Source organism: Callorhinus ursinus, unplaced genomic scaffold (assembly GCF_003265705.2).
Source record: "Callorhinus ursinus isolate GAN/ISIS: 27379988/994484 unplaced genomic scaffold, GSC_fseal_2.0 scaffold31, whole genome shotgun sequence".
NCBI lineage: Eukaryota > Metazoa > Chordata > Mammalia > Carnivora > Otariidae > Callorhinus > Callorhinus ursinus.
In genome coordinates, this window is record NW_027397093.1 from 16131715 (window position 1) to 16144256 (window position 12542).

The following is a 12542-nucleotide window of genomic DNA, read 5'->3' on the forward strand; positions in this document are numbered from 1 at the left end:
AGGCTGGATAATTTTTTAAGCTGTTCTATAAAAACAGATAAACACTCAAGTTCAGATCTGAAGGTTTTCTATTAATAATGATGTTGCTTATATAGAAATTTCAACCATGTTTAAGAGCACTGTATATGGTCCCCAAACGTACCTGGTTTTGGTAAGCAACTGGAGCATACTGCTTATAAATTGGAGCTAATCGTGTAGCCAAACTCTGTAAATTATCTTCAAGGTTTTTTTCCTACAGGAAAAGACAGTCCATAAAAGTTGTTTCATAATGACATGAGTTTTAGGTATGAAAACGGATCATAAATCATTGCTGATATGTGGTTGATGCACAACTCATACTTACCCTAATAAAAGAACTACCATAGAAAATCACATGGATTGATTCTTAAAAAATGTGAACTACTGGTCATTATTATGCTTTAATTTAGTCTTTGAAATTCAAGTTCTATGTTATAAGCTAATTAGAAATCTAAATGGTGTTAGAGGTAAAGTGCTCATGTTGATAAATAGAAGAACCCTATTTTATATTTATTCAGTAGTATTGGGCACTTGAAATAAATCAAGACAGGGTTCCTAGTGGCAAGAGGAGATGTTGAAATAAAGAACTCTGACACAGCGCAACAAGTTTCTATAACGGAAGTGGGAGAACAACAAACATAAGGCGCATACTACATATCAGGTTCTGTGCTAACAGCTTCAATAATAGGTAAGTGGGCAACTGGTTGTCTAAAGCTAGTGTTTTCTTTTTCACATTATAATGGTTACAAATTGTGGAAGACGTGGTGGGACACCATAAAAAGAGTCTAGACTGCTACTGATGGTAGAAACATGTAAGACCTTTTTTTCAAGGAGAACAGTCATGACAAATGTCTCTATTCAAAATATCACTGAAGCTTCAGGTCAGGTTGTGATCTCAAGGTTTTGAGTTTGAGCCCCGAGTTGAGTGGAGATCTCAGAGCTAAGACAGTTTGAGACTATCCTCCACCCTGCTTACGCTCTCTGTCTCTTTCTCTAAAATAAATAAATAAAATCTTTTAAAAAAATCACTGAAGACAGTATAATGTATGCAGCAGAAGGCAGACTTTGGAAACAATTGATGAAAGACAACTGTAATAATTTTGGGGAGAGGACTGTATCCTAAATCAAATCAAAGAACTGATAAATGATCAGTCACATCCAAGGAAGACTATCGAAGGGGAACTGAGAGGAAGGATGAAGGAGAGACTTCGGAAGGCTCCATGCTTCTGCTTCATTTGAGATCTGGTGGATTCCGAGAACACAGAAAGAAGATCTTCATGTGGATTAGTTCACTTCTGATATTCATCAGATTATTAATAAAGCCAAAGCCACACACAGTGTAGACATAGGCAGTTAATTCTTGAGCACATTTAACAAACCCCAATTTGGGCAACTATAAAGCATCAGTGATCACTCTTTTGGTTTCCTAATGATTTAGGTTGATGCTTTCATTGAAAAAGAAATTTATGTATATCAGGTCTATATATAGATTACTGTGTCCCCTTCATCTGTCTTACTTATGTATCTGATACTTTAAAATATAGTTTCATAAATATAGTCAGGAAAGTCAGGACCCTACTTTAAAAACACTTCTTGGCTATACTCACCCATTAATTATTTCATTTATCTGGGGAAAACTTACAATTGTGATTTAAGTACCTACCAAAAAGATTTTGATTGTTTTCTAACACCTAAAATATTTAGGTAGAGTAGACAATTGTGTTGCACTGCTAGGAGGTTACGAATTATCTGGTATCAGAAGTCAAAGACTGAGTAATTGGTCATCATGAAATATCTCATTTACAGTGTAGAGATGTTGAAATAAAGTAGGCACATAGAAAAAAAATCCAATAAAGCTTTATAGCTGACCACAGGTATCATTTTACAATTTTAAGTCTCATTATACATAATGTAAAAATTTTGATTTTCTAATTGTTTCATTAGAATGAATGTCTGTGTCAGATACAGAGGTTTCTTCTTATCAGATCTTTACCTGTTGGGGCTCAAGCCTACATTCCTCTGCTCTTCTCATCCTACACCTGATCTCTAGGACTGTCTTATATCCACGTCTGTGGCTATAATTACTACCTGGACCACAAATCACCCTTGAGTTTCAGATTCTTCTCCATTTTCTTATTTGAGACTTATTTGAGAGAGAGAGAGAGATAGAGAGAGAACGTGAATCGGGGAAGAGGCAGAGGGAGAGAATCTTCTAGGAGACTCCCTACTCAGTGTGGAGTCCCATGTGGGGTTCGATCTCGAGACCTCGGAGATCACGACTTGAGCCAAAACTAAGAGTCTGACACTGTACCCACTAAGCCACCCCGGTGCTTCCAAATTCTTATTATTGACCTGACATTCGCACTTGGATTTTATAGAAATCTCTCACCTAGTGGCTCCAGAATGAATCCATAATCTGCCCTTTTGAAATTGGGTTCTATTTCCATGTACCTTATATCAAGCGATAACACTACGATCTAATAATTAAAACCTTTCCAGACTAACAACTGCCCACCATTTCTTCTGTCACAACCATATTCCAAGTTACAATGATCCCTTCTCTGGACTATTCTTAAGGCTAGCTCATCTTGCTAAACACACTCTTTACCAACTCCAATCCATTATTCAAAGAGCAACTATAGAGATCTCTTTCAAAGAAAAGTGTAATTGTATCACTTTCATTAAATCCTTTAATGATCTTCCAAAATGGCTGACATCGCATACAAGGTCACTGCATTCACCTTACTCTCCCTTGCCTGCTCTGAGCTTCATCCTGGCCTTCTGTCAGTTTCTGTAATGAGAAATGCTTTTTTCTGTATTATAAGCATCATACAGATGTTATTCAATATTTAAAATGATCATAAACAAAAACTGATCTCATACTCATTAATTATATAATATTCTGTTGTAGAATAAAAATTTAACAGTCATGTAAGTATTACTAATATATTTACATACTGGTAGTTTTATCATATAGTATTTGGAAAGAAAACTTAACTGATTAATTTTAAGGGAGAAGGACATCACATTATCATGTGTTCATATGGTTGAACATAGCACCTTTCCACGATCAGGTGTTTTATATGTCCTTTACTAAATTTTTAAGGTTTTCTCCCTAAAGGTTTAACCCACTTCCTTTTTTAAAAAGTGTTAGCTCTATGCCCAGCGTGGGGCTTGAACTCGACCCCGGATCAGGAGTCACACAATCTACTGACTGAGACAGTCAGGCGCCCCTAACAGACTTATTAGATTTCTTCTAAGGTCCTTGATCTGCAAATGATAGTTCTCTCTGGAATCATTTCCTTGTTTAATTGCAGTAGATGGCAACTCAAGAAAATGCTAAATAATTCTGATTATCTCTGTAAAAGGATGATTATTAATTTGGAGTTTCTTGAAAGATGTTATATTCATTGTATTATAGATATAGTTGGATTCATTCCTGTTTTATTTGTGTTTCCTATTTATCTTATATTCTAATGATCTTTAAAAATCTTTTGATTGTTTTCTTTTTAAAGATTTTTTCCCCACAACAATTTCAAAATGTAAAAATTCTATTTCTATTCATCTAAAAAATCTTAAAAATAATCTTGCCAAATATATGTTTTTCTGACAACATCTAGAGCAGTGTTTTCCAAGCTGTGGGTCATGACTCATTCGTGGGCCAAGAAATCAGTTCAGTGTAGGTAATAACTAACTTTTGAAAAAAGAAAATGAGAATTTATAAAAAATATTATAGTGAATCATAGTGATCCTCAGCAATAACTAGATTGGATATTAACTGTTTAATATTTTAATATCTTCTCTTACATAGAAGATGAAGTATTATTTTCTGACGGTTTTATTTTAATTATTTACTTGCACATACCATTGGATAGCAGTTTGTAATATAAAATGTTTTTTATTTGTGGTCACAGCTCAAAGTTTGAAAAACACTGATCTTAGTATCTAAATTCTCCCCACTCCAAACAAAGCATAAAACATTACCACACTTAGTTCCTATAGGTGCCCCCCTCCCCCAGTGCCTACCCACCCTTGAGTTGATAAGAGTATGGAATTATACTTATCGGTTGTTATTTTAATTAAAAAAATGTAAGTACTCAACTTATTTAAACTTAACAGTAAGGTTGACTAATTTCTTTGCTCACCATGGCCTCGTGTCCCGGACAGATTGGTTCCGGTTTCATATATCTTCTTTCTGGATTACGTCCTTTAGTAATTCTTTCATAGTAGTTCTGTGGGTAGTAAACTTTCTGAGTCTTTGAAATGTTGGCAAATGGCTTTATTTATTCTTCCTACTTTGGCTGGGTATAAAATTCTAGGTTCTTTTAACAATGATTGTCTCTGGGGTTAGGGGAGAGGAGGAGGGAACCAGGGACAGTTGGAATTTGGGTTGGTAGTTAAAGACTTTACCTAATTTATAGAGAATTTTAAACTATTTACTTATATATATTCTTAGTTTTTTTTCCACTACTTTAAAAATATTTCATTGTTTTACTATTTAGAAAATATTTTAAGGAATGTATTTATAAATCCATTGTGTAATTGAAAAGTAAAAAGGGACACTTACGTGTAAGGGAGAGCTTGGATCAATTCTAAATCTTCTAGGGCTTGGGCTTCTACCAAATTTACAGCCATTGAAATACATACTCCATGAACAGCCAAAAGAGAACGAAGCTCCACAAGTCTCTGGATCAATTCCTTGACATGTACAGGTACGGCTGTAAGGTGATAATTGCAAGAGAATGAACTGATAAAGCAAGGCCAATACCTCAGACAGAACATTTCAGATTCCTGTAACTTTAGAAGTATAGATGACTAGTGAATTGATTTTAACGTATTTATTTCATTACTTATTTTATCTTAAGTAGCATCAACCCAAAGCTAATGGCCCTTGAATATAAGCAAGTTTTTAACTAAAATGTTTGTTCAAGATTGTAAATCCAAATAAATAGCAATAAACTATACAGAAATACCCATAAACTTGTTTGATTTGGATATGCCTAAGAAAAAATAAAGTCTGCATTTTACTTTATTTTGTTGAGAGAGAATCTTAAATACACTCCATGCTCAGCACAGAGCCTAACCTAGGGCTCAACCTCAAGACCCTGAGAGATCATGATCTGAGCCGAAATGAAGAGTCGGCAGCTTAACTGAATGAGCCACCCAGGTGACCCAAAGGGTCTGCATTTTAAATCTTGGATCTGTTCCCCTATCAGATATGAAAAGGAAAGTATCTCATTACCTCTTTGGACTTTAACTCCGTCATCTATAAACTGATGTTATTTAATCCCGAGGATTGATACTGGATTATATATTGTATGTGAAATCACCTTGTTAATTTTAACAAAAGCCTTTATTAAGAATACAAAAGGAAAAATTGAACTTAAAGCTTGTTTCATTCAGTAACTTGGTATTTTAGTACATTGGGGGCATTTCTGAGACCCTAACATGGACCTGATAGTAAGAATGACAATGACTAAAACATTCATACAAAAATATGAAACCCGAGGAAATAACATACACTCCTGTGGCTTCCAATTGCATAATACTTGGAAACTTCTAATAGTATGTATGTGGTACTTATGTAATGATTAAAAACAAACAAAAAACCCCATAGTTAGAAAATCAGTAAATGAAAAGTATACAGAAATTTTGAGATCAAAACTAGTAGTATTTTTTAATTGTGAAGTCAAGAAAATACCTGATATTAAGATAACACTGACTACAAAAAGAAAAATAAATAGTACATTTATGTCATTGAAATGATACATGTGAAGAAAAGAAAAATGTAGTTTAATTAACATCTGACAGTTAAACAATGAAACACACAGAAACAGTACAGGACTGTGAGACCTAAAAGAGCTTTTGCAGAATATCTGAAATAGTCAACATCACTGGTAATAGGACAAATGAACTGAAACAGGTCCTGATATCATGGACAAAGTGTACTCCCGGGGCGCCTGGGTGGCTCAGTTGTTAAGCGTCTGCCTTCGGCTCAGGTCATGATCCCAGGGTCCTGGGATGGAGCCCCGCATCAGGCTCCCTGCTCTGCGGGAAGACTGCTTCTCCCTCTCCTGCTCCCCCTGCTTGTGTTCCCTCTCTTGCTGTGTCTCTCTCTGTCAAATAAATAAATATAATCTTTAAAAAACAAAAAAAAGGTGTAGTCCTACCAGTAATTCCTCACTTGATTTTAATTAAAAGAAACAATCAGTTAAACACAAACTGAGCAACAGTCTATAAAATTAGGCCTTCAAAAATGTCAATGCATGTCAATGCCCAGGCGCCTGGGTGGCTCAGTTGGTTAAGCATCTGACTCTTGATTTCTGATCAGTCGGTATCTCAGTGTTGTGAGACAGAACCCTGCAATGGGCTTGGCACTCAGTGGGGAGTTGAGATTCTCTCCCTGTTCCCTCTCCACGCTTGTGCAATCTCTCTGTCTCTCTCAAATAAATTAAAAAAATCTTAAAAAAAAATCAATGCCGTGGAAGACAACGCATGAGATAAGAAACAATCAAGAGACCAAAAAGAGGAGAGAGGGAGACATGAAAAAGGCAAAACAAGTTAACCCATCAAGTCCTGGGTGGGGGAAAATTACTACAAAGTACATTATTATTATTATTTTAAGATTTTATATATATATATATTTTAAGATTTTATTTATTTATTTGAGAGAGAGAGAGAATGAGAGATAGAGAGCATGAGAGGGAAGAGGGTCAGAGGGAGAAGCAGACTCCCCGCTGAGCAGGGAGTCTGATGTGGGACTTGATCCCAGGACTCCGGGATCACGACCTGAGCCGAAGGCAGTTGCTTAACCAACTGAGCCACCCAGGCGCCCAAGATTTTATATATTTATTTGAGAGAGAGAGAGAGACAAGAGAGACCAGAAACAAGCAGGCAGACGGCAGAGAGAGAGGAGAAGATTCCCCGCGGAGCAGGGAGCTCGATGTGGAACTTGCTCCCAGGACCCTGGGTCATGACCTGAGCCGAAGGCAGATGATTAAGTGACTGGGCCTCCCAGGTGCCCCTATAAAGTACAATCTTGGAAAATATTCAATATCTGAATATGAACTGTAGATTAGATGACAGCATTTTATCGAAGTTAAATTTTCTGATTTTAATAATTTTGCTGGGTTTATGTAAATGAATGTCCTCATGCTTAGAATATACCCTCTTATGTATTATTTACAGGAAAAAGCATAAAGCCTGCAACTAGCTGACAATCCAGAATGAAAAAAATTATTTTTAATCAATAATAATATGTGTGTGTGTATGTGTGACTTTGTATGTAAATGCAAATGTTACAAACTTAATGATGATGAAATCTAGGTGACAGGTATATAAGAGTTCACTGAAGGATTCTTGCATCTATTCTGTAATAATAGAGAATAAGAATATTTATTTATTTATTTATTTATTCTATTTATTTTTTAACTAGGCTCCATACCCAATATGGGGCTTTAACTCACAACCCCGAGATTAAGAGACACTTACTCTACCAACTGAGCAAGCCAGGCACCCCGGTAAGAATCTTAAAAAAAAGATAAGCTGAAGGCATGCCTGACCGGCCCTGTCAGTAAAGCATGAGACTCTTTATTTTGGGGTCATGAGACTGAACCCCACAGTGGGTATAGAGATTACTTAAAAATTAAAAAGGTATGCTAGATCTACACTGAGTGAAATAGAATAAAACTTAGGTTATTGGATTCTTGGGAAGATTAAATGAGGCAATATATGTCTATCCTTCAAAGCAGTGCTTTCATACAAGAGTTACTATGTTTATTGTGAATCTACGTACAAAAGAATTAGCAGACATTAAAAATAGTTTGTATATTACTGGCATTGTAAAGATAAGGTATGCAAATTAATTTTGTGTGGGGATCAGAGAGGGGACAATATATATTGTTTATATTTTATACAATGACATTTCTTTTTTTTTTTAAGGATTGTATTTATTTATTTGACAGAGACACAGAGAGAGAGGGAACACAAGCAGGGGGAGTGGGAGAGGGAGAAGCAGGCTTCCTGCCAAGCAGGGAGCCCGATGCGGGGCTCGATCCCAGGACCCTGGGATCATGACCTGAGCCGAAGGCAGAGGCTTAACGACTGAGCCACCTAAGCGCCCCATTTTTTTCTTTTTTAAAAAAATTTTATTTATTTATTTTTGAGAGAGAGAGAGCACAAGCAGAGGGAGTGATGGGCAGAGGAACAGGAGAAGCAGGCTCCCTGCTGAGTAAGGAACCCCATGTGGGACTCGATCCCAGGACCCTGGGATCATGACCGGAGCCGAAGGCAGACACTTAACCAACTGAGCCACCCAGGCATCCCGACATTTTTTTTTTTTAAAAAGATTTTTATTTACTCACTTTTCTTGCAAAGATTTTATTTATTTACTTATCTATTTATTTATTTTACAGAGAGAGACAGACAGAGAGGAAACGAGCAGAGGAAGGGGTAGAGGAAGAAGGAGAGAATCTCAAGCAGGCCCAAAGTTCTGTGTGGAGCCCAATGCAGGGCTTGATCTCTGAAAGAGTCCAGACGCATAACCTACTGAGCCACCCAGGCACCTGAAAGATTTTTATTTTTTCAGTAATCTCTACACTGACCACGTGGCTCGAACTGAAAACCCGAGATCAAGAGTTGCATGCTGTGAGCCAGCCAGGCGCCACAGTATAATGACACGTCTTTTAAAAAAGAGAGACATATATGAGGAAAACTACACAAAAGAATCCTGAAGACACAAAAGTAAACTTGAACAAATGGAAAGAAAAACCATGTTATGGGATAGGAAGATTCAATATCATTGTAACTTAATTTAATGAAATCTCATTAAAAATGTCATTGGCTCTATCTTAAACTAGACAAATTCATTTTAAAGTTTATTCGGAAGCAAAAACAGAAAAGAATAATAGAAAGCTTTGAAAAAGAGCGAGTAAGGTGAGCTATCCCTACCAAATACTAAAATACATTCTAAAATCTCTATAATTAAAAAAAAATGTGGCACTAGTACCTGAAAAGCCAGGACAATGATATGAACTTCAAATACAAGAGAGGACTCTGTCTCATACGTAATTTTTGTTTACAGTTAAAGTGGCATTTCAAATCAAGGGGAAAGAAATGCTCTCTTACAACTGGTGTTTTCTTAAATGGATCTCCTCCTCCCACTATTAAGTAGCATAAATTTTAAATACATCACAGATTCACATTTTAAAAATTTACAATTTCAACAAGAACTAAAAGAAAATATGGGTGAATCACTGTACAACTTGAGAGAAAAATGTTCTTAAATACCAGTTAAAATTCAGACACTAAAGAAAAAATAGATACGGTTAATTATATTAAAATGGAAAGGGGATGGGGCACCTGGCCAGCTCAGTTGCTGGATAATGTGCCTCTTGATCTTGGGGTTGTAAGTTCGAGCCCCATGGGTGTGGAGATTACTTAGGAAATTAAAAAAAAAAAGGAAAACGCAAAAGATAACATAGCAGAAGTAAAAAGACAAGTATCAAACTGGCAAAATGGTTTAGACATTATATAACAAAGTGTTAAGCACCCAATACATAAAAGAAGCAATCCTTTAGAAACAAGAGCTGAGGGGCGCCTGGGTGGCTCAGTCACTGAACATCTGCCTTCGGCTCAGGTCATGATCCAGGGTCCTGGGATCGAGCCCTGCATTGGGCTCCTTGCTCAGCTGGGAGCCTGCTTCTCCCTTTCTCACTCCCCCTACTTGTGTTCCCTCTCTTGCTATGTCTCTCTCTGTCAAATAAATAAAATCCTAAAAAAAAAAAAAATCAACGTACACCACATTAAAAAAAAAAAAGAAAGAAACAAGGGCTAAAATAATTAACACATAGTTGAGCAATAACTACCCCCACCCAAAAAGGCAAATGACTCTTGACCATATGAAAAAACTCATTCATAACATGAAAAATGCCATTTACCACCTACTAAAAGGGCAAAACCTCAAGTTTGACATCATATTCCTGGCAAAACGGTAGGAAAAGAGGTACTCTCTTACATTGCTGAGAATATAGTACAATTCTCTATGGAGGAGCTTTTCCTTTCTGGAAAAAATCCCTCTCCTCCAGACTCTATGGGTGAGTAGGATCAGGCATCAAAGAGGGAAGCAGAAAAAGAATACTCTCTTAGGGCAACTGGTTGGTTCAGTCAGAGGAGAGCATGCGACTCTTTTTCTCAGGGTTTGATCTGGGGGTGGTGAGCTTGAGCCCAATGCTGGGTGTAGATATTACAAACAAACAAACCAACCCTACAATGGTCTCAACTCGCTATGAAACGAAGTCTCTTTTTTTGGGAAAAAAAAAAGGTTCATTCTTTAGTTTCAGAATACCTAAAATTCTATAATATGCATAACCGGTAGTTAATGAACTATTTAATATTACATGATAGAGATGTGAATGGGAAAGCAGTACAAAACAGATTTGATTACTTTTCATTGAGCGTGCATCTTCGGTCTGTGGGATGACCATTGTATGACTTTAGGTTTTCAGTAAGCTCCGTGTACAATCTGTCAGCCATGGGGAGAGGAATGCCGTCCCATACCATGATAAGCACCACCATCACAGCTGTTGGGCAGTGATGGCCTGTCCGTTGCCGAACCAAACAAAGAACTTTCTCTTCATCGCTGCCTCTTCTTAAAACCTGGAAAAGCATAATGCATTTGTTTATGGAACAGAAGACACCTACAGTTGAGTGCAATGGATATCGTCTTTAAAGCTCTGTGTCCTTGCATTTTAGGTCTTTTTAAACATGACTATTTCTCAAAGGGTTGAAGCCTCTAGGACATTCAGTTTTCTGACTAGCTGCGTCCACACAACTCCTCAGGGTATCCCAGGTTACTTGACTAAACAAACAACAAGGCAGAACAGAAGTCTGTGGTATGTGGTTGTTATTTGTAAAAGTAGACCAAAGCAGTTTGTTTTATTTCACTGTTGATACAGTATTGCAAAATAGACAACACAGGATCTCCTGGAAAGAGCCTAACTGTTCTGTTCTTCCACAAATGACACATCGGGACAAATCTAGCTACATGCAAATAACCAAGGATTCCCAATATCAAAAATGAACTTCAGCACTGAAATTTAGCATTTGCACAAAGTTAGGGATCTTTTCCTTGGGTGAATGGTTTTATTATACAGAATAATTAATATACAAAGTAATGTTGCTGCAATTTCTGTGATTTTTTTCCCCATGCTACCACAAGGATTTATCATACCCATATTATCATAAGATTAAGGTGGTTCAGTTGACATGGTGAATGCAAAATATAACAATTAATTTTGAATAGTGATTGATTTATCTTACACCGCATCATACCCCTGGGGTGCTAAACAGGCCTCAAACGTGTTTAAAATATTGCCCAGTGGTCCCAGTGCTTACAAAAAGAATTACATAAAAATGTTCACAAGACATAAAACCAACCAATTCTGGTTAAAACTCCCTCCATATATCACAAATTTACAGAGCAAAGACACTGACCACATTAATCAGTACATAATCAGTAAATGATAAAGGTGCCCACCCCTGTGACCAAAACGGAGCAACCAACAGCATAATTAAGATTCCATTTTTGTTGCTATAATAATATTACATAAACTTGAGATGAAACTTCTTAAGATGTTAGTTACCCAATATCACTTTCTTCTGTCACTCCAGATGGTTAACAATCATTGCTACCAAGGCATCCCTTGAGTAGAGTTGGCTTTAGGACCTTCCCCCTAAACACAATTATTTATATTAAAATTTTTTTCTATATTTATATGTCCTTTTACAGCCAAATAAGAATACATTTGCTTTCAAATAAGCTCAAAAATGATATACATTGTATCAAACAAAAATTTTCCAGATACTTTTCAAGTTATCAAAGAACAAAGTTACATTGATCCAGTTTTTGTATGGGAAATGCTAAAATGCTATTTATTAGGTATCTGTGCTTTTCCCAGATTTTTTCCAAATATCCTTTAGTGAACACCAGAAAATTAACCATAATGAGTCTCTAAATTCAGATCTAGGTTCAATAAGCACCTTAGGTATTGCCTTGGTATGGATATTTGTGACCACCCAAAATAGATATATTAAATCCTGAATCCCAATTGTGATGGTATTAGGAGGTAGGGCCTTTGGGAGATAATTAAGTCATAAGGGGGAAGCTCTCATCAGTGAGATTAGTGTTCATATCAAATAAGACACCATAGAACTCCCTAATGCCTTTAAACATGTGAAAACACACAAAGAGAAGAGGGCCCTCACCCAACCATGCTGGCACCCTGATCTGAGACTTCCAAACTCCAGAATTGTGAGAAATAAATTTCTGTTGTATAGAAGCCACTCAGTCTGGTATTTTCTCATAGCAGTCTAAATGGAGGAAGACAAGTATTAAACCTGTGTAAGACCTATGAAAACTATAAAAACATTAAAAGAAATTAAAGATGACTTAAATAAATGGAGAGAAGTACCATGTTCATGGAATAGACACTATTATAATGTTGTCAATTTTCCCCAAATGGATT

The 12542-nt window shown here is 36.5% G+C and overlaps 1 protein-coding gene across 3 annotated transcripts in view; it reads right to left on the reverse strand.

Annotated features, from left to right (window-relative positions):
- TET1 (tet methylcytosine dioxygenase 1) overlaps nt 1-12542 on the reverse strand; it is a 128704-nt gene that overhangs the window by 17791 nt on the left and 98371 nt on the right. For all 3 annotated transcript variants that reach the window (XM_073878899.1, XM_073878901.1, XM_073878900.1), the window contains 4 exons: nt 10463-10674; nt 4586-4736; nt 4164-4250; nt 143-232 (listed from right to left, as the gene is read on the reverse strand). In XM_073878899.1, the coding sequence (XP_073735000.1) occupies nt 143-232; nt 4164-4250; nt 4586-4736; nt 10463-10674 (540 nt within the window). The remainder of the gene's footprint in view (nt 1-142; nt 233-4163; nt 4251-4585; nt 4737-10462; nt 10675-12542) is intronic.